This window comes from Lygodium microphyllum, chromosome 15, assembly GCF_053477565.2.
Source record: "Lygodium microphyllum isolate KBCC chromosome 15, Lygodium_microphyllum_v1.1.10, whole genome shotgun sequence".
In the NCBI taxonomy this organism is placed as follows: domain Eukaryota; kingdom Viridiplantae; phylum Streptophyta; class Polypodiopsida; order Schizaeales; family Lygodiaceae; genus Lygodium; species Lygodium microphyllum.
The window spans coordinates 4,142,275-4,167,981 of NC_141149.1; the positions used below are offsets into that span (position 1 = coordinate 4,142,275).

Here is a 25,707-nt window from a genome sequence, read left to right on the forward strand (position 1 = left end):
GCATACAGCTCCCTCTCATAAACAGAATTATTCCGTTTTGCACGGTCTAATTTATTGCTTTCAAAAGCAATTGGTCGACCTTCTTGTAATAAGACCGCGCCTATCGCCTTATCACTGGCATCGGCTTCAACCACAAATGGTTTATTAGGATCCACAATTAATAGTACTGGAGTTGTAGCAATAGCTACCTTAAGTTTTTGAAAACTTTCATTTTGGTCTGTTCCCCAATTAAAGCTCTTCCCTTTCCCTTTAAGTTGCTCTGTCATTGGAACAGCTATTTTGCCATAATCTTGAATGAATCTACGATAAAATCCGGATAATCCTAGGAAGATCTGTAGCTCTTCCAGGTTCCTTGGAGATGGCCATTCAATAATTACCCTTACTTTTTCTGGATCCATCTTGATTCCCTCTTTCGAGATAATATGCCCCAAATATTTGACCTCTTGTGCGAAGAATTCACATTTAGTTTTCTTCGCATAAAGGGAATGTGTTCTTAACAATTGGAATACTAATTGTAAGTGTTCGAAATGTTCTTCTTTTGATCTACTGAAGATCAAGATATCATCCAAGAAGACTACTACAAAGTGTCCTAGATAGAGCCGTAACACACTATTCATCAGCTTTATAAAGGTAGCTGGTGCATTAGTGAGGCCAAAAGGCATCACCAAAAAATCTTAATGCCCATATCTAGTACGAAATGCTGTCTTAGGAACATCCTGTGCCTTAATTCTTACTTGGTGATAGCCTGATCTTAAGTCTATCTTTGTGAAGAATTTTGCCCCTTGTAATTGATAAAAAAGATCTTCCATTCTGGGCATAGAAAATTTATTCTTCACTGTTATCTTATTAAGTGCTCTATAATCAACACAAAGTCGCATAGAACCATTTTTTTTCTTTACCAATAAAATTGGCGAAGCCCAAGGTGAATTGCTAGGTTGTATAAACCCTTTATCAAGGTAATCCTTAATTTGTCTTTTAACTTGGTGCTGTGTTTCACTTAACTTATAAGGTGGTTTAGAAATAGGGTGTGTATCCCTATCTGTGTCAATTGGGCGATTTATATCACCCCTATGTGGTGTAAGGCCACTTGGTAAATAAGAAGGAAACACATCTTTAAATTCATTCAACAAACCACTTAATTCATTACTTACATTCAACTCACAAACATAAGAAAATTGTTGCTTAATATTACAGAAAGTAAAAGTGTTTTGTACAGGAAGAGACCATAACATATATACCTCACAAGCTTCCTTCTTTATCAGCTTCTGAACTTCAGTGGAACACAACAAAGGGTTATCAGATACTTCATGTTCACCTTGAATCACAAAAGTCTTACCATCCCTTTCAAATTCCAGTGTATTATGATGATAACTACGTTTTAAGGATGGTTCCAATTCCCATAGCCACTCCCTCCCTAAAGCAATATCGGCTCTTTCCATATTTATAATTTGGAAATCAAGTTTATCTTTATATCCTTGGATCTCAATTTCCAAATTGGATACCATTGTATCCCATATTTTATTATCCTGACCTTGCATCATACGAAGAACATGTTGATGCCCACTCTTTTGTTGGGGGAGTTTCAATTTTTTAACAAGTGCATAATTTATGAAATTGTGGGTAGCAGAGTCATCAATCATGACTCTAACCCTCTTTCCAGCTATCAATCCATTCACTCTAACTAAATCATGTGGCTCAAAAGTAGGCTGCCACATAGAAGTTGACATACAACACTTGTGTTGTACATCCTTGTGCAAGACCTCTAAAGATTTATACCTTTTATGCCCCTTTAATTCCAGGGTCTGCACTACATGGATTTGTTTTTCTTTTCCCTTGCCCTGGTCCTTATCTTTTCCTTTATCTTTCCCCTTTTTCCTTTGAGGGCAATTCCAGGTAGCATGGTTAGGGGATAGGCAATTGAAACACAGCCTTTCTTTTTTGGCCTTATCAAAGTCATCTTGACTTAACTTTGACCTTACATATTGTTTCTTTTCAAAGGGTTGTTTCTTGCTCTTAAAAAATTGCATTTTCCTTTTAAATTTGCCTACAAATTTTGAGGTTTCCAATTCCTTAGTCTTGGGCTTTGTATCAGTGAGACTAGTGAGTGTACTAGGACGCGTACTATCTTCATTGATTAATGCAAATTTAATTGCCTCTTCAAGCGTCTTAGGTGAACTCCTTTTCATCTATTCCTTCCAATTTGAGAATTACCTTACGATATTCCTCCAAATATGTCAGTAGGGGTCTTCCCTTTTGTCTGACATAATCCCAATCTTCCCAATTTCTTTCCATTTCATTTTCAAGAAGGAATTCTAAAAAAAAAACGATTCAAATTGAGCCCAAATTTTAGGTATTTTATTTGCCTCCTTTAAAGTTCGCCACCATTTATATGCCTTTGGTCCCAAAGTTAAACCGGCCTCTAGTGCTTGGAGATGTGGTGGAGTATTTTTAAGTTTGTGCAAATCCTCCCATTTTTGGAGAAAATTAAAGATAGTGTCTTTATTTCTGTCTTTTTCCTCCCCGTAAAACTGAGGGGGTTTCATATCTTTTAACACTAGGTTATCCCTCAGCTTTTGGTGGGGTTCCCTAGGATCTCGTATAGTCACATGTAAATCTTTCGATGAAGATGGAATATCCGAGGTTTCTAGCTTATTTTTATCTCTTTCTAGTAATAAGGTTAATTGAGATTTTATTTCGGTGAGTGTTTGAGTTAGAAATTCCATTTGAACCCCTTGTGCTTGCACACGAGCAGTTAGATCATCAAATTGTTCTCGTGTGGCAAAAAATTCTTCCCATTGTTCTTCTTGTATCTCCGTTTCATGGGGATCTACCATAGGGTGGTCCCAGAACTAGAGCCCTCGATTACCCCCTCTCTCCCTTTTCCCTCCATTAATACACTGGAATTGGAAAGCAAATATAAGAAATTTGCGTACAAAGTTGGGGTACTTCCCTGATTACAATAAAACAAAAGTCAATGATCTTTGTAAAGTAGAGATGGCGGGAAGAATGAGGCAGCTGGGAACACGACCCGTCGGTAGGAGCGCTGGGTATGGGTGGAATTAATCACCCCCTGTCAGGTCACGTGGGAACACAGGCTATGAACCAAAAAGATTAAAGATTAAAACGGGACCTAGTCCCATCGTAATCGCCTGCAGGAATGTTGACGATAAATGTAATCCGTTTTGCCCTCGTCCGTCGTGGTCGCCTTTGTTAACACAAAAAAAAATGACGACTGACGTGTCCCGACGGCTCTTCATGAGGACCCGGCGGCTCTTCGTGAGGATCCGGCGGCTCTTTGTGAGGACCCGGCGGCTCTGATACTAGTATAACGTGTATGACGAGTAGTAGCTAAACTGCTGACGACCGTCAAGTATGAAGTATGGCGTGTATGAAATGGCACGAGTGATTTTTTTTTTCACCTCCCAACCTCGCCTAGATGAGTGTTGGCTCCTCTCTTCCCGTTTTCTCTGCCAGCCGTCCACTTCAGGTGAGTCCTACTATTCTTAGACTCTCTTACCCTCTAGGCTTCCCTTGACCCCATTCGGATGCCCAAGGCCCCCGGACGGTCATCCCTCGCGCCAGTCTCCCATAAATTACCTTATTAATGTTACACGAGCCCTACGCATAAGGATGAGATCATACTCAGTGGCAAAAATTTGATATGGTTTGTGGACTCCTTGGTAGTCCGATGGTTCTCCACCCGTGTTGGATCGGGTAGTAGCAAGGTGGGAGGTCCACTCTTGATCATTTTTGTGCATGTTTGGTTGTGGAGATTGGAGCGGTGTTGTTAATGCGTTTGAAGTCATCTGACCCTTTTGTTGTTCCTGCTTTTGATCGTGAATGAGCTTTCCGATCAAAGGCCAAGGATCTTAGAGAGTACCTAGCTCTGATACCATGTGAAGAAATGCTCTAAACGCAAAAAAGCATGAAACCAAATTGTACGACAAAGCACTGATTGATAAACGCAGAACACAATTAGGGTTAGGGTTAGGGTAACTCAGAGATAGTTAACACAATGAATAATAAAGTGAATGAATAATGAATATACAGTGCTCATGCAGCAAACACATTAGGCAGTGAATATTGAACCTCAAACTCTCATATCTTTGGGATCAAGGTAGATGCTATGAGTTGTAGAGTGTCGTACTCCGAACGGATCCCGAGTTGCAGCAAAGGCAGCCTCCGAGTGTATTGAACACCAGCAAACGAAGCTAAGCAAGGTTGGATCTAATGTGGCAGTTGTAGGACAGAGAAATACTAAAAACGCAAGTACTTGAGGAGAGAGAAATTTTGCACAACAATTGTTAGATGCAATGTAGCAAATAGTGGTGAGAGAATGTCAAGGCAGTAGCTAGAAAACCACAACGTAGCATTCAGAGGAGAGAGAAGATGATGGTGACAACTGCGAGCTGATGGCAATAGCAACCAGCTGATGGTGATAGCTGCTAACTATAGGCGACAGCACCCAAGTGCTGGCGAGAGCTCCTGGAACCTGGCAACAGCTGCTGTAGACATGTGAGGAAGGATGGAATTAGGTGCCAGATGGTAGTAGGTGGTTGGTGGAAGCTCTAACCGCAATGCCCTTTGCAAATGGGGTGTGGGCAGCAAAGTTATGGCTCTTGAAACTTGCAAAAATGAGATTAAGGGAGAGTGGTGGGCTGTATGCTTATTTATAGAAAGTTTGGGTCACCCAAATTAGGGTTTTGCATATGGGACGCAGTAACTCTAGGATCGTGTTTAAAAAAAAAATAAAAGATTTACTTCATTAATTAAGTATGTTTTGGGGTTGTTTGAGTCAAGCTAATGCATTTTTACCTCAAGAGATATGAGTGGCCTCTCCTTCGATCTCCATCCATTATATGTACAGCTTGATCTACTGTGGTAGTCAAGGTTGGGTCCCCCAAACCTATACTGCATAAAACATTGTGGACATAACTAGAGTATCAAATAGCCATAACTTAGTGCAGGGCTCTTGGAATTGTATGTGTGAGCACATCCTCTGTAGCCCTTTCAAAGCTCTATAGCCTTGTGTAAGTCATAGTCTTTGTTGCCTCTCTCATAGAGGAAGTGGGCCTTGTAAATAAGACCTTCACTATGTATAAAATCGATAGACTCCACCAACTGCTATCCAAAGGCATGGTAACCATGAACTGTGTTTCGTTAGCGTTGAAACCCGAAATGCCTAAAATAGCTGAAATGTTTTAGTGAGACGCAAGGTCCCTTGAATGAAATGACTGATTGAAACATGATTTTTTAAATGGAAAAAAAAGGTTTTTTCTTGCTTTTTTGAGGGCTTTTGCACACTTTATTTATAGGATACCATTCTTATTGATCATATGTACCCAAAAAAAGACATCATTTGTTGCCATAAGAGGATTGCATGGTATAAATGCATAAGCTGGAACTTACCATTTATAAAGAAACCTATCTCACATGTACTATTCAATTGTTTTGCTTGGAACTTCCCCAAAGGTGAAATGTTTCAGGGTGAAATGCAACATTTTAGTGGTGAAACTTTTGGGGTTGAAATGTTATGCAGTTACCTTGTCCACAGGTAAAGCTTGGTGCTAATCTCCTAACCCACTATGATGTAGTATTAAACACCATAACCTTGGCCTTGCCAAAGTTAACTAAGAGTCCACCATCCTATGTGCAGGGGTATAGCGTATCAAGATGTCTATGTAGCACTCGTGGAGAGTCAATTATGAGTGCAATGCAATCCGTGTATAGTAAGGGGCATCCAAGTGCCGGCTACTGGGGCTCCTCTATCTCCTTTGAAGATGCAGTCAAAAATCTCATCTATGTATAGTACATAAATTGTTGGTGAGAGAGGGCATCCTTGCTTCACCCCAATGGTGGAGTGAAGAGGAGCTGAGTGACACTATGCCAACCACCTGCTCGTATAATGCTAGGATACCCCAAGTGAGCTCTTTAGGTACTCCCATGTTGTATAACCTGTGCATTAGTTTGGCCTTGGGCATTGTGTCAAAAGCTTTGTGAAAACCCACAAAGAAACATTAGATCCATCTCCCATGAACTCTCCTCAATAATGGCTCTAAGTATGAGGATATGATGTAACATTTAAAAGCCCCTCCCGAATCTTGCTCACCCCTGTCCCGTGAAGTCCCTTCTCTTTGCCCACTTACTCAATTCTTGCTCAAGGATGGAGGCATATAATTTGGCCGATGTGTGGCCAAGTGTAATGGTGCAATAGTTACTGGGTTAGGTAGGATCTCGATTCAAGAATGGATACAATGGTATTAGTGCTCTAGCTCTTGGGAAAGCCTTCACACATGGCTCTATTAAACATGTATGCCAAGAATTTTGCCACCACATCTCTAGCATATATCAGGTGCTCAGCTACCAGTCCATTATGATCCTATGCCTTATTTGTGTGCAGCCTGTCAATGGCGTCTGGTACCATGCCCTCTGTGAAGAAAGCAGCTGACTGTGGCAGGATGGTGGTGGATCTGGGAGAGGGGGCTGGTCTGATGCTATGTATAGGCTGGCTGGATACTGTTTCCATGTGTTAGGGGATGTGGTAGGCGTGGCTGGACAACCCTCTCTGAAACAGGGAGGGAGGGAGGGATTATATTAATGTGCACAAGAGGCCAAGTTTGCCCCTGGAACAAACAGATACATTTGAAACTCAAGGGAAGGGTGTACTAACACCCTGAAAAGACTGAAGTGACTTACGAGGCCCAAAAAATTACACCATTTCCATGATAGAAATCCTAGTATTTCTCTCTCCCTTCAGTTGAGTGTTTGCAAACAATGTGTTCAGGCTTATAGTTAACATGTTCTTCCTCACTTTATCCTGAAGATAGGCAGCCTTTATCATGTGGGCAGTAGGTCATGGACTAGAACATGTTTATTATGGTCATCATCAATTTGTTCTGTCAAAATTTTTACAAAGCAATATAGTTTTCTTATGTTAGCAGTATCTAGTAACAGCATTCATGACTAGATTTGTTGATTGATAGTTCTAAAACAATCTTCTCCTTTCCTGACCAGTAACAAACTTTGAAATAAGACTTGCAGAAGTGGTACACCAAGCCCACCTTTTGTTTCTCCGTTCTCTTTCCCCACAGTGGAGCTGGGGGAGTGGTTTTAAACAGAGTGCTAAATTCAATTTGTGCAGCCTTATTATAATATGAAATTTTCAATGTGCTTAGTTCTCTTTTCATGGTTTTTTCCCTTGAATCTTCTACATTACGTTATTATATATCATTATTGACAGACAGCACTATTACTCAACAGATTCTTTCTGAGAAACTTGGTAGAGCACCCAAAGATATAGTAAAGCTTGATGCGAATGAAAATCCTTATGGGCCACCTCCAGAGGTATGTGATTTATTTCCAAGCACTTCCTATGGGTTTTTCCTTGGACCTCAGTATTCCATATGGCAAGATGCTTATTCTCAAATATTTAATAGGTTCAAGATTGTGGTTAATATCTTGTGTGTGTTTTCCCCGGATGCGTAAGTTTAGAGCCCTTGTAAATGCTGTATCGTGCCAGCAGGTTTTGGAGGCTCTAGGAAACATGCAGTTTCCTTACATATATCCTGATCCAGAGTCAAGGCGTCTACGTGCTGCACTGGCTGAAGATTCAGGGTTAGATCAAGAATACCTTCTGGTTGGATGTGGAGCAGATGAACTTATTGATCTCACCATGCGGTATTTTAGATTGCTTCATATCTAAAGTTTGGTTCCTTTTTATTTTCTTTGACCATCCTCAATTGTTCCCTTCTGACAACTTGTATGACAGAGGTACTCTTGAGCCTGGCGATAAAATTTTGTTAATTCTTGTGACAGATGTACTCTCGAGACTGGTGATAAAATCTTGATAACTCTTGTGACAGATGTACTCTTGAGCCTGGTGATAAAATCATAGACTGTCCTCCTACTTTCACGATGTATGTCTTTGATGCTGATGTCAATGGAGCTACCACTATAACAGGTGATGCTGATTGCTCAAGCAATCTTCTCTGTTGACTCCATTTGTATGTTCTGCTTCAGGTGATTGCTAGTGTTTTGATACACTTTCTTCTTTGCCTTCAATGGCTGCAGTACCTCGTCGACCAGATTTTTCTTTGGATGTTGATGAAATCGTTAAAGCGGTTCAAGAGCTTGGTCCTAAGATAGTATTCCTAACGTCACCCAATAATCCAGATGGCAGGTGAGATTTGGTTGGAATTTATTATAAGCATCATGCATCATCCTTTCTACTGCTTCCAAGCATTACAATAGGCTTGTTTACTCATCACAGTTTATTCTTTTTAACCTCCCAGTTTGATAAATGAAGCAGACCTTTTGACAATCTTGAAACTACCTATACTGGTTGTGTTGGACGAAGCATACATTGAGTTTTCTGGAGAGCCTTCACGAATTACCTGGGTAAAGGAGCATGAAAATCTTATTGTGCTTCGCACTTTCAGCAAACGTGCAGGTTTGCTTCAAATAGGCTGTAACTTGAGGCATCATGTGTTTTGTTTTAACAAGTATGATTTTGTTTACAATAACTTTCTGCGAGGAAGCCACACAAGTTCGTTGCTCTAGATCCATGCTTGTTTTCTAGATGTAAACATCTACTGTTCCTGCGTTTGTATGTCATTGTGAATGTTCCCTCACTGCAACATTAGTTACTTGTTTCTCCCTCACAAGTTCCATTCATCTGCCTTGCCATGACTGTATGGCTTCTGCTGTCTACTACTAAGTTCGTTGCATGAAAGGATACTTGCGCCTTGGCAAGGTTGGGTAAGGGCATGATTGTTAGGCACCAAAAGTATGATACGGTACAATACAATAAAATATGGCACTCATGCATTGGCCAAGTAAAGCCTCTTATCAGGAATTTCATTTGGTTCAAAGGAGATGGAAGCACAACCAAAGTGAAGGTTACTTGGGATGTCATCATATAGCATGGATCCAAAGGAGGGCTAGGGATCATAGAACCAGACAACTAGAGCAAAGCCTTTGATGGTTAAGCTTATTGTTAGGAGTTTGCTTCTAGGCGAGGAGCTTTGGAAGAAACTTTTGATAGGGAGGCTATAGGCTATGACACCTGCACATAGAGGACCATGGCAGCCTAGCATCTATTGGATTTTTTAGGAGATCAAGACCAAGGACTTAGGAAGGAGCTTTGAGGTCAGATTTGCGGCTGCCACTATCTGAGCATGGAGATCAGTATTACTCAGGCTTCACTAGCTACCCCCCACTACAGCTAAAGAGAAGAGAAGGCAGCCTCTTCTCTTTAATCACTATTTGAGATTAGACTCTGGCCACATTCTTGGGCAGAGGACATATTTATCATGGGGGAAGGTTCTCTTTATAGGTTGTTGTATCAATAGGAGATTGGCTTGCATTCCAAGAGTTCGTAAGAGGCTCAGAGACAGAGATTTCAGGGCCTCATGAGAGCTAGAGTTATGATTGAGGCCGTGACAGAGGAAGTTCCACCAAATTTGCAGATAGATAGAGACACCTCTAAGACTTGGATCGGTCTATTCTTTGGAGGGGACATTCTCCTAGCAATCTTGGCTTCTAGTAGAGAGAGAATATTTACTCTTATGGTTGAGGAGGATGGTTGCCTATAGTGAGAACCTTGACCAAATAGCTTTTATTGGATGCTACTAACAAAGCATTAGAATATTGGCTCTCTTCGAGAGGAAGTGGCACATCGACCCAAACCCAGCCACTTGTCTTGTGGATGGATGGAGATATTGGGCTTACCAAAGGAGATCTCTACAGAGACTCCAATGGGATCCAAGAGAGTGGGTGTGGAGGGATCCGAGATCCTATGATGTGGCCTTCTTTGGCTACACTATTGGGTTGGGGAGGAGAATATAGATGAGCAAGATCAGAGCATAGCTAGCAGCCCACCCCCCGTTGGAACAAAGAGATGAGTTCCTATACGACTTTTGGAAGTGGCTACGTGACAACTTCAGACCTAGGAAGATATATCTCTTCCTTTGGCTTGTAGCTCACAAGAGCCTAGCAGTAGGCACATGGCTTGGATAGGGTAGGGACCTAGTAGCATGTGCGAGATGTGGTGAGCTAGTGGAGATATAGAGACATTGCCTATGGGACTATCCTAGAGCCCATGAGGTTTGGAGGAGAGCCCTCAATATGATATTTCACGGCACAAAAGAGACCATGGTGGCAACCTGTGGGGCTATAGCATGGGTCATAGATAGAGATCCAGCATGTGGCTATGAGGATGTTTAAGGGAGCTATTTTTTTCTCATCATTGGATAGCATTTGGGCAGGGCCCCCACTCCAAATTATTCACAGGTGCAGTGGACCTAGGGACATTGCCATAGACACACTTCATACATTGTTTATGCCTCTAGCACCATACAATCTTAACATTCCCCTTTGGTGCTAGCTTACCCTCTGGATAGCCAACAATCTTTCTCAATGTGTTTGAATTTGTTGCAATTCTTGCACTTGGGTTTCCCTTGTTAGTAGTCTAGACAAATTATGTGTGAGTTTGAGCTATGCTAGGAACGACTAGGCATATTAGGCATTTTATTATAGCATGTATGATGTTTATTTGGGCATTTAATGCTGGCCGGCCATTTATGGCCAACCTACTGCTAATTATTGCATATTTTTGTCCTATTTATACCAGGCTCCCTCCTCAATCAGTCACATCATCACCTACAGGTTTTGTGGACAAAGGGAGCCAATGCTAGTGCCTACGAGCGAGTGACTCACTGTTGTACGCATCATTCTTGTGTTTGGTATATGGATTCCATTTCTTGAGCATTTTTTTGAGTTCTCTTCTTTGCAATGTTCTTTTGTGTTTTTCTCTTCTACCCTTGGGTTCAGCAGTTTATTACAGCATCTGTTTATACTTCCATTGTTGCATCCACTTTTGACATGGTATGAGATTTCAGGATCTCCACTCCTGCTGCTGTTTTCTGCTGATTGTAGGTCTGGCCCTGCTGATTGTTGACTTTTCCTAACTGCTCCACAGTGTCTACAGCCTGGCGACTACTGTTTGCTGCCCATCGCTCTGTTTCCAACCTTCTGTAGGCTGCATTTGGGTCCAGCAGGCTGCGTTTTGATTTTCACATTATTTTATTCTTGATTAACCTGTGTTTATTTGATCAACTGCTGCGTTTCCTGCATTTACTGGCTTTGCAGGCTGGGGACAGCATTCTCTGGCTTCTGACCGTGTCTATTGGCTGTAATCTATCTCCTTTCTCTGTTTTTGCAGTTGGTTTTGTGCTCAGCTGGTGTACACTGTGTCTTGAACTTTGTTTTGTGCAGTCTGTGCAGTGTTTTGGTTGTACTCTCTCTTTCTCTCTCTCCTCTTCTTTCCTTGAAGGAAACCATGATAGCATGAAAATTTGGATTGTGTTGATACTTGAGCGAAGTACATTCTTTTATAGCTTTTCAGATAGATCGTAGGACACACCTCCTCTCCTTGATTATGGGATACAACTCTTTGTCACACATTGTTTGTGCCTCTAGCACCATACAATCTTAACACCACCATGTACTACTGGTCACTTGGTTTGGGGTCTTTATTCATGTATTTATTCACGTATTTGTTTTTTTTGTTTTTTGGTCCCACGCAGGGTGGTGGTGGTTATGTGCACATATAAACACTTTGGCTCATTGTTAAATTCACTTAGTAATAAATATTGTGCTCAATGTTTCTGTATTTGTATGGATCAGTAAAATCAAGATATGCTGGCATAGGCCTTCAAATTTATGTGATTGACTGTCACTTGAACCTCTTAAATTTTGACAAGGTTTAATGCACCCATGTGTCTACATGCTTCAATTCTTCGTTAAATTCATCTCACATACATTTCTCATTGAGCTTCATTTTTGCTTTGTATTTGTGCTTGTATGGGTGTTACTAATAATTCAAATGCTCTTTCACTACCAACTTGACAGAGCCGTTTCAATGCATGTTGCGAACCTGTCAGTTCTACCATATCTTGAAGTTCTGACATTTTTTGGTTATTACTTGGTTAACCTGGATTGTAGTTCATGCTTTGTCCTGTAAAATTATTTCCTATAGTAACCACCTCAAAAGACTAATGATTCTATGGATGAATTCGGTCAGGCTTGGCAGGCCTGCGTGTTGGTTATGGTGGGTTCCCGTTGAGCATTATCAATTACTTGTGGAGAGCCAAGCAGCCATATAATGTCTCTGTAGCTGCTGAGTTGGCTGCATGCGCTGCTTTAAGCAATCCAGGCTACCTCAAGGTGGGTACTATCCTGGTTGTTGCAATAATTAAATGGTGTTTGCAGATTTTTGTGACTTTTACTCCCCTCTCAACAGAATGTGAAAGAGGCTCTAGTTGCTGAGAGAGAGCGGTTATTTAAGCTGCTTCAGACTTTTCCTGTTTTCACACCTTATCCAAGTCATGCAAACTTCATCCTCTGTGGAGTTAAAGGTGGTCGCAGTGCAGGACAGTTGAAGGTATTCATTCAATCTCGTCCTATCTGCACTTTTTAGTATAGTAGTGGTCTCTACTCGCAAATAAAGCTGTTGGGATTCATGCTTGCTTTGATGTATTTTTGCCATTCCAGGCGGATCTTGCTAAGGAGGGTGTAATGGTACGCCACTATGATAAAAAAGAGCTTAAGGGGTTTATTCGTATATCAGTGGGAAAGCCAGAACATACAGACGGATTAATGAGAGCTCTTAGAAAGGTACTGCAATGAATGTGCCTCCAGACTGCTTTCAAGGTTTACTGGAACTACAACTGTGAAGTTTGTAATACAGCAAGTCCTCAAGGTTGTGCTAATGAATCAAAATCAGAGTCATGATCAGCTGAAGGATAACTGTTGATATTCCTGGCAATTGCTGGGAAACTAAAGTTTGATAGCTGTTCTAGCAAACTAGGATGGAAACATTTGTACTCTGATGCATTTTACTCATGTTAAAACATTTTATCAACAGATGAATCTTATATCAGCAATCTTTTAAAAGCTTGTTGACAAATCATATCACCTGAGAATGTGTGATTTTCACTTGTACTAAGGACTTTCAGGTTAGACATTTTGGTCTGCCTTTCTGCTTGGCCATAACAATTGTGAGGCCATTAATTCTTGGTCAAAAAGCAATCAAGGAGCAAATTATTCCTTCACAATGAATAGATGAATATCATATATGAGTATGCTTGTGCTGCATTGAATGTTACTGGCAGTGAAATAGTGTTTTATAGTCCATCAAATGTTACTGGCATTGAATGTTTGATCTCTAAGTATATATGTGGAGATAGGAGAAACATGAATGGTTCTGTGAATTAGTAGTGAGTCCTGTCTAGAGAGCAATCGAGGCCCTTTATCCTAATGATGAGGAGCTTGGGGGGTAGACTAGGTCTTTGATAGCACAAGATCGTTTACATTGTGTGTTAGTATGATTTGCAGAGGTCTGTATACCAATTAATGGAGATGATACGAGGTGACTATGTATGGGTGTGTATACATTTCGATAATGTATGTTGTACATGTTTAGGGGGATGTCCATAATATCATTTTACGAGGACGATCCATGCAACTATAGATATGTGTGCCTGTGATTTTACGTCTTATCTTTACATGTAGTCGTGAGTATTTATATTTTTTGGGCATGCCATACTCCACAGTATTCAGTTTGGCTGACATTTTTCATTAGCACATAAAATACAAAAATGATATTTTAAAAGTAGATTGTTTTGAACGAATGCTTGTCGTCTTCCATAATATGAAATTTCCCCTAAATCTTAATCAATATCCATATGTAGTTCCCCTCCTATTAATGAAATAAAAGGTGTCATTCCAAACAATCACTAGCTAGGATTGGGGTGTCAACTAATCGTGGCACCCCTGAGTATCCTCGCTTTGAGAGAGAGAGAGAGAGTTGTTGTCATACTCCTGATAGGGATCTCTTATGAGAGGACCAACATAATCTGGTGGTTGGAGTCAGGGAGGGCAATGCGTCCGATGACAAATCTGCCTTGACTGTAAAACACTGCAGGGATGGGCTCCTCCTGAGGTGAACAAGTCATTGGGTCACAAGTTAGACCATAATTGTTATCCCTTACTCTGTTCTCAGGGAAGAACAAGTCACGGTGACCCTTGCAAAGCCTGCAGATCATAGTACCGCTGCTATTGCATATTTTGTGATTGCCATGTAACCTGCAAGATGCCACAGCACAGAAGAAATATTCTAATTAAAACTGGGTGATCATAACTTTCATAGCCAGTGGCATCAACTGTATATTTGCAATTACCACACAAACAAATTTGGGTGAAAGTTATTAAGCATTTGTCACTGAATAAGACATGGCTATTGGCAGTTTCTTGGACTGAACTTACAGAAGCTGTAGTCCCAAAAGAGTTGTGAACCGATTTGGTATGTTCCCATTCAGCAGATTGTAGGATAGATCACTACACGTACAAGTCAGAACATGTAACCATTAGAGCTTTAACACTCTAAAAAAGCACTGTGCCACAAGAATCAGGAAGCTTAGATAGAATGGTATGTTGATATGGTTTCTCGGAGACGGGCTCAAAATGAAGCAATACAAATGGGTTGCAAAGAAATCCATTCATCATGGAAAGGCTGCGTTGGGTGGAGGAGGAAGGAAAGATATCAATACTTAATCGATTGAGGACATCGGAAGGCGCAAGTGCCAATTCTAGTTACAGGCTGTGCATGTGGACTTGATATCAATGCAAAGTGTGATGTTTGCATAGCAGATGTTTTATTAGCGATTCGTTGGGCATTTTGTAGTGTTCCATAAGAGAAATCCATTTTGATTAAGTGATCGATAAAGCAACCCGTTTCGCGGAAAATCTCGATGACTTCGACAACCACCCAAGACGGTGGAACAGACGTTGTACAAGGCAAAGGTAAGGAAAGGCTCAAACACTTTATCCATGGCATAAGTAGCAAATTGGATCATTCTTAAATCATCTTTATCTAAAGCATCAAAAGCAAGCCTTAAAAACTAAAGCATGCATAGAGATGATATCTAAAGCATCAAAAGCAAGCCTTAAAAACTAAAGCATGCATAGAGATGATATCTTTGCATGATGTTTTTGTTTCTTGTTCTCTTTGCATGATGCATAGGTATCTTGGAATTATGTTTACAAAGCCTTGTTTGAAAGAAATAAACGATTAGCTTAATCTTGTACAATGTAATGGTGAGCCTAATGCTCTTCAATGCACCTTCTTTTAATCAAATATCATTATGCTTTCATTTGCCCAATGAATGGTTTGGTTTTTTGGTCTCATATGAAAAATTGTGCACTTTACTCTATAACCTCTTATGATATATTTGATGCAATAGCACCAAGTTATGCTTTGTGCTTTGTAGGTCTACATCTATGTTAAAGTTATGTGTGTTATGCTTTGGAGGTGCACCTAGGTTTAAAGGGTGTAATTGCTTTAGATCCACTATTTGATCATGAGGAAAAGGCATTGAAAGCAATGGTGCTAGAATTGAAGGATCAACGGCAGATCTAGGGCCACAAAGATATTGAAGGGCCTCAAACTCACACAATAGCTAAATGTTTTACTCCTCGGTTTCGTCAGGTGCAAAATATTGACACTTTATGACACTACTAGACTTGTTCCATGTAATGCAAAATTTAATTGCGATCTACATGCACAAGTTTTGTGTTATTTATCAACATGCTTGTTCACATTGCTTGTATTCTAATTCTTGCTATAGTTTGAGTCCATCCAAGAGAAATATTTTGAAGACAATCTAATACCCACAAGCAAGAGATTTCATTGACAATATTGGTGTAGGTAAAGATGATTGGAATGTGTTTGGTCTCTCGTTTATTTGAAGGCTGCTATCTTAATTGATGGCTCTTAGATTTTAAAACTAGAAGTTTTAGATTCTATATAATATACTGTTAAACCTTGTAAGTTCACATCGTCTCTTCATTAAGGTGTGAACAATGCCTAAAGGTTAAGGATGGTGTTACAATAGTAATTTAATGTAAAAGCATGTGCTTAAGGTTATACAATTGACCTATGATTGTACTTTTGGGTAGTATCAAGTTGTGGGTATAAACAAGGGAAAAGTCTCCTTCAATTAAAGAGAATTTTGGGTACCACCTTTGTTGGAAGCGTATTTGTAGGCTTGATATCTCTTAATCCAATTATTAACATTGTAGGAAAAGTCTCCTTCAATCACGGAGAAAATTTTGGGTACCACCTTTGTAGGAAGCATAATTGTAGACTTGATTTCTCTTAATCCAATTATTTTAATGTTTTGGAGGTAGAAAAAGATAGTATAAAATAGTGTGTGAAATATGAGAGAAGGCTAATCTAAGCTAATGCAATGGGAGGGTGCCCTAGTAAACTGAGGCCATGTATAAACAATTAAAAGAGAATGGATAAGCTCATTCTTGTGGTGTGCAACTTATATGCTTTTTTGCGAGAGAGAGAGAGAGAGAGAGAGAGAGAGAGAGAGAGAGAGAGAGAGAGAGAGAGAGAGAGTGTGTGTGTGTGTGTGTGTGTTTCTACAAAGCAAGTAGTTGCTATATCAAAAGCAAGTTGTAGTAAATTAACCAATCAAGTCAAATGTAATGATAAGAAGAATGTTGAATTATAAGAAGCCAGTAGGCAAAATGGTCTAACATAAGTGAGTAGTATAAGACATAGACCAAGATAATAAGTTGATAAGAACAAGGCACTGATTATTACTTGCAAAACCAAACAAGGAGAACATTAGCAAGGATTAAGAGTTCTATCCAATGCTACAATTGTCATTGATAGTGCCTAGTTGCCATTCGGGTCACCCAAATTGAACAAGATTACTTCACTCATGTCCATGAAGCTACATGAGGTGTAGTCCCCCAAATTTGCAAGATAGTAGTACGTCCTTTGTGGACTCAAGGTGAAGAACTTGGGGAAGTATATATAGGCCCCAATGCAACAAGGCAACTAGAGATTGAGACCCCCTTTTTTGTATTTTTGATCACATTAACCAAGGGGGAAAACCAATCCGTTGGTTGTGGTTACCTTAGGTTATGGTAAAAACCAACCAACTTGAAGCATGTTGGGTTAATAAGACGAGTAAATATATAAGTAGAGTACCTTTGAGTACAAAGGTCATATGATATTATTACGGAACTAGGCTTAGGTATTTATAGTTGAGTTAGACCTTCATTGCTTGGGGGTAAGTCATAAAGGTACAAAAGCAAATTTTAGAATAGAAATTTGACCAAGAAGTTTTAGGAGGACCAAATACAAAACATTGTGATTGCGAACAAGAAGGTTCATCCATATTTCAGCATGAGTAAAAAGTAAGTAGTTAAAGTACCAAGAGCATAGAAATGAACTAGATGAATAGACAAATTTGATTTTAAACAATATGAAAGAGTACTCCATGGGTTATCACTAATGCAAGATAAAACATTACATTTCAATGAAAGAATTTTCGCTGCAAGAAGATTAAACCATTGAGAAGAACAAATTCATGATCGTCACTTGGCTCAAGATGCAAGAAATGGCAAAGAGGATTGCCAAGTGTGTCCCCACATGCATTTTACCAGGGCCTAGTTAAGGAGAGGTACATACAAGATGTATTCTAGTTGGTGGGCCAACAAGATGATGAAAACAATGGTTAGAGGGTTAAAAGTCCCAATAGTTAATGGCCATAGGCCCTAAAAAGTAAATAGTACTAACTACCACGACCATTAAACTGAAATTAAGCACCATATATCAGAAAAACATTACATGAAAGATATGAATATCTGCAATCTTAATAAAATCTGGTGTATCTAGACGAGGGCTTAAAGCCGTGCAGGATAGGCCGGAGTCGACAGTAATGACGTGGTTACAGTCACTCTCGTCAAGGAGGTAGCAACTACGAAGAGATTGATCGGGAGTAGGCAACGACCGAGGGCCGTCGAAAACCGGGAGAGAGAGAGAGAGAGAGAGGTAGCAAGCCATAGTGACGGGACCAGGGGGAGAAGGCGCACATGACTCGTGGAGTTCTAGCCCAAGAAGCTCTAGTAGGATTGGCTTTACACTAGCACATCCATATTAGCTCGCCTTGGAGAAAGGTTCAAAGCATTAGAGAGAATTCCACAATTTATTAACATTTATGGAGTCTCAAAGAGGGGTGAAACAATTGTTAAAGTTATCTCAACGAAGCAAGTAAGCAAAACATGAATTACCATGTAAATGTGGCAGTTAGGGGTATTAGAATTACATTCAAATTATACAAGATTCATGGAGCATACTGGTTCATAAAATAGGAATAATGCAATAATTAGGAAGAATCTAGGGTAAGTAAATCTACTTCATTTATATAGAGAAGACAATTATAAGGTAATTGAGACATATGGGGAGATGGCCATGCACTGTGTGTAGAAATGAGAGGAGCATCGATGCATGATGGCATCGTATGTCATCAACCAATGCCCATGAACCTTAGAGTAGTAATTAGGACAATGTAAAAATCTCGCCAATCCCCCAATATCCAATCGACAATGATAAGGTGATGGTGCACCAAGGAACGAGCACTCACCATTGAGTTGATCCCTAGGTATCCACCATATGCTAGTTTAGGAGTAGATTCCTTAAGAGTGTGAGATCAAATTTAAAGAGAGGTATTTCAGAATTGAGTTAGGTAGAGATGAGTCACCAGAGTTGAGCTTTTTTGAAGCCATTATTGGTAAATCTTTTTACCAAGATCTTGAGTTGAAGTAATGCTTTGTGTGATGAATTGTTTGAGTAGAGTATTGGGCCTCCTTGTGAGAGGATAACCTTGTGTCACTAGCTTGAAGGCCTATTACTACTTCGATGTATATATTTGATACACTTGAAGGGTAAGGCCTCTTTTTTGTCATAGGTATTGATTATATACACATTCTTCATGCAATCTGTGTGTGTGTGTGTGTGTGGGGTAAAGTGAGGGACCGGTGTGGAGAAGCTCTTGCTTTCTCTTCTTCTTTTTCTTCTTCTTCATAGAGCTTGCACGGTGATTAAGGCAAAGGAGGTGGAGCTCGCTTGAGGTGCATTGAAAGGATCTTGGAGCCATCACTCAACGGCCCTTTTGCATATAGGCTACAAGGAGAAGGTAAATTGGTGAGTTCATTACATTCACTTGGAGAGTTTGCAATGGTTATGTGAGAGGTATTGCTTGAATTGCTTGAAAGAATAGGTGTTCCCTTAAGTCTACATGCATGGCTTGTGAAAGTGACAACATTTTGGTTCCGTATTGGAACACATGGAATAGAGCAACAAGATGTGTACTCTCTATGCCAAGTAATGGAATAGTAGCTTCTACTCTTGAAACATTGTATGGAGTAGCCTAGGATGAGTGGGTTGAGGGGCGATCAACTCCTACTTGTGTGTGTGATAGTTATGGAAATCATAGGTAGATTCAAATCTCCTAGGAAGGTAGAATAATGATGATTGAGGTCCAAAATCTTTAGAAAATCTAAAGAAATTTAAAACTCTTAAGTCTTTGCTTGTCGACAGAAAACCAAAAGTGGAAGGCTTGAGAAAAAATCAATGGGACACTTTGTGTAATTCTTTTTCTTTTCTTGACTTTTGTTTTTGAGTTCTTGCTTTGTGCATTTGCACTTTTTGCGTTTTGCTTCTTGTAAAAGCTTGGAAAATAGGAGAGCTATAGAAACAAGGTGAGATAAGAGAAGGGAGATCAAAGTTGGAATCTTGGAGTGCAAGGGAATGCAGAGGAGACAAAGGGACAAGAATCAACCCTACTTCAACTTTGATAGACACCTAGGTATGACTCAAAACCATGAATAATCGATTCTTGCTTCTTATCTCAGTGCTTGTTTTCAAGTTTTCTAGAGAAGTTTATGAGTCATGTTCTAATTTTCTCTCCCTTGATGAATCAATTTTCCTTGGGTCTTGTAGGCCAATAGGCCTCTCTCACAAAGAATTAGATGCCAAGACCACCCTTGTACTCAGCTACTTAGGGTTGTTGAGTAATTGGCCAATAAGTCCCTTGACAAAGGCGATCCCATAGCCAATTCAGTTGAGCATTAGAATTAGAAGGCCAATAATGCTTATGAAAAATTGGTCATTTGGGCAATAACAAGATACTTTGTCAAGCCTTTGAAGCCTTGTGATATTTGGCCAATAGGCTACTTGATAAGCAACCATGGGCTTTGGAAATTAGACGGGTATGTTCTTTAAAAAATTATGCATTTAATCTTACTTCACAACTAATTGATGAGCAAGTTGGCCAAATAGCCATGAGAAAGGCATAGTGTTGGTCAAATAGCAAGGGCTAGGCATAGTGGCAGCCAATTAGAGATGATTAGGCTACTTAATTGAGGCCTAGTAAGCCCATTGAGAGGACGTGTGATGGCCAAACATCATTGGTCAAAAGAGGATGACCAATGCCACGAAGCCCACCTTGTGCAACTCACCAATTATGACCACCTTGCAAAATTTGGCCATAGTGAAGGCCACATGGGCTAGTAGGATTTCATTGGGAAAAAAAGGAATTAAAAACAATGAAACTAGAGAAAATTATTCAAAGCCTTTCGATATTTTATCTCTAGGGCATTGAAATTCGACCGTTAAGCCTCTTGATATTTGGTCAAAGACCTACAAAATTTTGGACTTGTAGGATTGGCTTGCTAATCTTTCCAAAATTAAAGCATGGGCCATTTCTTGACACTTTGACCACAACCACATAGAGTCTTGAGGATCCCTGTGACCACCCATGACATATATCATCTAGATGCATGCAAAAAAGAGCAAGCAAATAAAGACAAGGCTGATTTGAGATGTTTGAAATGTGGGGTCGCACATATGTATATTGATTTCCCTGGGCAAAAACCCTCTAGTAGCTCGACTATGGTACCATTAGTGCCACTTGGACTCTTTAGCATCAAAACAACCAATGAGGATGCCACATTGATTCCTTTAAATGTCATGACTAGGGCCCAAGCGAAACATGCTAGTATCTCAGTACCTAGACATGGTAACTTGGATGCCTCATCCATAGGCAAAAGTAGCCAAAAGAAAATCAAGAAGAGAGCCAAAGAAAAACTAATTCTTAAGACAAAAAATGCTACAATGTTAACAAAAGAAAAGCAAATTCTTAACATAGAAGTAGAAATATTTACTTCAAACACGAACGAGAAGAGGAGTGCTAAGTTTGGAGAGTACCCTAATCCCAAGCAACAATTGGGCAAAATTGATAAGGTGAGAAGTTGGGTGAAGGAGGCTCATGCGCATCTCGAGGATGCTGAATCCATTATGGAAGAGGAGTTGCACAACTTATTGATAGTGAGTGCTCCCACTTTTCTTACCTACATGGGGCTAGAAGAAAACCATATGTGTGACTCATCTCCTCTAAAGGCAAGTGGAGCTACAGTTGAACATCAACCATAACATGATCATCGAAAACAAAACATCAATGGATACAAGTAGGAAAAGCCAAATGCTAGCTTGCTAGCTACTTTCACCTCAACATTTGTTTCTCTACCGTTTTTATGAGAATTATTGAAATAGAGCCCTTCACTTTAGAACACATTGAAAAGGTGGATCAAAGGATCAATGTAGCCAAATATACCAACGTTCAAAGATAAGAGAGACTAAGTGGAGCCAAAGAGTGAGCAGTCAGCTCATCTCATTTATCTTCATTATTCAAAATCTCTACTAACACGAAAGAGATAGTACAACTAGGTTACCACTAACCATGACTAACTATGGTTAGGTCAACACCGGCTTATTTTAATGTCCCACACATGAGTACAACTGGACATAGCTGTAGGTAATGTCGGTCACACACAAATACATATGAGCAGTTGAGCTTGAAGTCTCAACACTCCCCCTCAAGCTCAAACTAAATGTTGAACTCCAAGTAGCTATTTAAAGTAGATTAACTTCTCTTTACCAGGTGATTTAGTAAAGGTATCTGCTATTTGGTCTTCGATCTTCACATGCAACAAGTCAATCCACCCTAGAAGTATCATTTCTCTGATGAAATGGTAATGAATCTTGATATGTTTGGATCTAGCATGATAGACAGGATTGCTAAAAGGTGAGAAGGATCGAAGCTTGCTTGGAAGTGAGCTATGGCAGAGAGCAAGAGCAAGAAGAGAGAGAGAGACACAAATGGGAACTCCAACAGTCACAATGTGTGACCGGGCCTTCCTTTATTCAAACTGCCACTAAAAGAATAAAGAATAAAGTGATGGTGACGGGCGCTCGCCACTTGCAGTGTGCAGTGGCGGGTATTGTCAGTGTAGTAATACACTGGTGGCTAGGCAGAGGCGCCTTTACCCCCAACAACCTCCTACTTAAAGGTGAATCTACCCGAGTGAGGAGTGAAAAGAAAAAGAAAAGACGATACAATGTACACATGCACAATAGGATGAGGAAAAACGTCATGTCATCCAATGCCCATCAATCTCCCGAGAAAGGCAAAGCACTCAGTAGTGAGGCGTTTCGTGAGCAGATCTGCAGGATTTTCATCAGTGGAGATCTTGACAAGGTCAACAGACTTGTCCTCCATGACCCTACGTATTAAGCGATACCTCACCTCAATGTGTTTCGTCTTCGCATGGAAGACCGGATTCTTGGCTAGCTGAATATCACTCATAGAATCCGAATGCAGTGTAGGTATAGTATTAATCCCAAGGTCATGAACCAAACGACCCAACCATATGGCCTCCTTGCAAGCCTCAGTGGGCCGCAACATACTCAGCCTCAATGGTAGAGAGAGCCGTACACTTCTGAACCCTGGACATCCAAGAAACAGCACCTCCAGCATATGTAAAGACGTAGCCGGAAGTGGACTTCCTACTATCTGCATGTCCTGCATGATTGGAGTCTGTGTAGCCCACAACTCATGTATCCTAGCTGCCATAGCAAATACATATATTTGCTGTGCCCTTCAGGTATCTCATGATACCCTTTACGGCATCCCAATGCTTTTTGCCAAGTGTAGCCATATAGCGTTGTCAGAGAGTTTATTGTTCATAATATAAATCATGGAATTCTTATGAACACAGAAGAACTTTACTAGGATTTATATGAGGATTTTTCATACATAACTCAGTCATTGTTACCCAACAACCAACTTAGATATCACTTAGTTACATAAGTTCTTTTGTATTTGTCATACAATTTTCAGTTGTACCATGTATATTGATAAAAAATTAAGTCTTTGGAAAACCACAACTTGATCAGCTGGAAGTAATTGACAGTTTGTAGGCTAAGCCACATTGGTTCAAGTGGAAAATTTGGTTAGAAATCAAGAAAAGTGCCAAAAGTCCACTAGGTTTATGGGGGACCTGAAATAATGGACTAAAATGACCTGTAAGTGACCTAAGTGGTCAAAGTGATAAGTGGGAGCTGAGCAGGATGTAGCCCGCATTTTTCGGCGCAAAAAGCGAGCCTGCATACCTGTGGCAGATGGAGAAGAGCTGTGGGCTATGGTGCATGCTCCAAAGCATGCAAACTGAAGGCAAACTGGAGCTGAAGAAGGAGATACAAACAAGGAAGGTGAGAGCTCCTCTTACCCGTCCATTTTGTACGACGAAAATGAATGGAATGACAGTCTATAAAAGGGGGAAACCTGAGAGAAAAGTATTCAGCTTGCTCTTATGTACGTCTTCTCTCATTCTTTTACCTTATTCATGGTCAAATGAAGCCCGTTTTGTACCCAAGTACTTGAGTGACTTTGGGGCAAGCAAAGGGGGAGGATTTTGAAGGTGTATGGGTTGTTATGGGCTGAAAAAACCAATCATAAACAGGGCAGCCCACTGTTCTTGTCCATTTTCATGAGTAAACAAGTGATCTATGTGGTTGTAATAGAGGAAATTGACCTCTTAACATCAGGGCTTTACTTGCGAATGATTAGAGGAGCTTGTACTTGAGATTATGTACACTTTTGGAGCTTGAATATGGGCTGGAAATTACTGTTTTAAAATAGGGCTGAAGTTAAATTTATGCTTTATCAATGCATTTCATGAGCTTTTGATCTATGTCTTGAATGTACTTGAGTCTACCATCAAAATACTTGTTTCTTGGAGTTGTAATCCATCCATGTACATGAAATAAAAACCATTTGAGCTTGCATTTGGAATATGCATTTGGTTTAAATCTGAGATTATCCCTTATGTAATGACTTATTATTCCCAAATGCATTTGATGTGATCAAGACAAAGTCATTCATTCCATTCATGTATGCTAAATAAACAGAAAAAGCTTGATATCTTCTTCTTCAACTAAGTCATTTCTAAAACCCAAATCTTGTCAAACCCCAATCTTTCCCCCTTCTTCAAACCTTGAATCCCACACTCTTCTTCTGCTCTAAGCCCCGGTGGTAGACCTTCAACGCCCAACATGACGATAGTGGTGAACTTGACGTGAAGGTCCGCTGAGGAATAAGAAGTACAATGGGAGAATCGTCAAGTTCGGGAGGAGATATCTTGCAATAGTTGGTTCGTTTGATGCAAGAAAGCCAACAACAACACTTGCAATTTCAGCAGCAGTTGCAATTGCAACAACAACAGAGACAAGAAGAAGAGCAAAATGATGCCGCTGCCATTAAAGCTTTGGAAGCAGTTGGGTACGAGCTCAAGCAATTTAATGGGCAAAATGTGTCCTCTTTTATCTGTCTCTATATTGAAAAGATGGTCTTCTTTGGAGTTCCTCATCATGCTTGGAGCCGATATTTTGCCCGTTTGGCCATGCATGGCCTCCAGGACCGAATTCATGGTCTTTTCCAAAAAGACGCGGGATGGTCCGCATTCAAGAAGGCTCTTTGAGAAGAATTTTTTCTTGAAGATTCTGGCCTCATGACGAAGAAAGTTTTCACTGAATGGGTCGAAAGGCCCAATAAGGGTCTAACCACCATTGCTCTTCACCGTGAATTTGAAAGCAAATTTTCTCAACTAGATCCTGACGATCAGCAGGGTATGGAAAGCCAGAAGATTGAATTATTTCTAAAGGTTGCAGATCCTTTTCTTCAAGAGAAGCTAACTGATCTGCTTGAAGATCCTGACTCTGAGATGGGATTGAAGACTGCTTGGAGTGATGTCACTGAAGCAGTTAATATGATTGCTCGAAGAGAGCGGTTGCGCCTAAGATGGGGATCTACCTCTACACCAACTGAATCCATGAAGGAGTCTGTTCCTGTTTCTTGACCTCCTGTCTCTATGACCGAGCAACCAAGAAATCCTGTTGTTCCATCTCCAAAGAAGGATGTCATGGACGAGCTAATTAAGAGCATGTGGGATCTCCATCTTAATCTAATAGAGATTAATTCCAAGGTGGAAAGACTTGATGTGAAAGTGGAAGAAAGGGGACGGTCAATTGCCCAAAGACCCATACGTTCAAAAGACGCTGTATCTGGTGTGATAGCCTACAATATGATAAGAGGGAGTGCAGTGCATTCCGTGAAGTTGAAGCAATAAAATTAGTCTTTTGGAAGGATTGTAAAATTCATGCAATCGAAATCGGGCTTCCTCTTGAGCCAAATTTTGGTAATGGTGGCATGAAGAAAAGACTGGAGGATTTGGCAATAAGAACGGCCTATACAGCTGTTGATGCAGCAACCTATGGGCTGCAAATTGAGCCAACTAATGAAATTGTTAAAGCATGTAAAACTGATGCAAAATCTAAAGTGTGGATGCAGGCCTTAGATCGCATGGAGCAAGGCAAGGCAACCAAAGATGATTTAACTACTGCCAGTCAATGCATTCGAGGAAGAACCGGATGGACCGAGCCAGTTGATT

The 25,707-nt window shown here is 40.3% G+C and overlaps 1 protein-coding gene across 1 annotated transcript in view; it reads left to right on the forward strand.

The window, feature by feature from the left end:
* The window catches only part of LOC148024213 (histidinol-phosphate aminotransferase, chloroplastic-like), a 36,241-nt gene extending 23,126 nt beyond the window's left edge, over positions 1-13,115 (forward strand). The window contains exons 2-9 of the mRNA XM_087693835.1: positions 7,261-7,344; positions 7,523-7,677; positions 7,863-7,960; positions 8,071-8,179; positions 8,292-8,449; positions 12,083-12,225; positions 12,302-12,442; positions 12,553-13,115. Coding sequence (XP_087549961.1) covers positions 7,261-7,344; positions 7,523-7,677; positions 7,863-7,960; positions 8,071-8,179; positions 8,292-8,449; positions 12,083-12,225; positions 12,302-12,442; positions 12,553-12,687 — 1,023 coding nt within the window. The 3' untranslated portion in view covers positions 12,688-13,115. The remainder of the gene's footprint in view (positions 1-7,260; positions 7,345-7,522; positions 7,678-7,862; positions 7,961-8,070; positions 8,180-8,291; positions 8,450-12,082; positions 12,226-12,301; positions 12,443-12,552) is intronic.
* Positions 13,116-25,707: the final 12,592 nt, after the last annotated feature.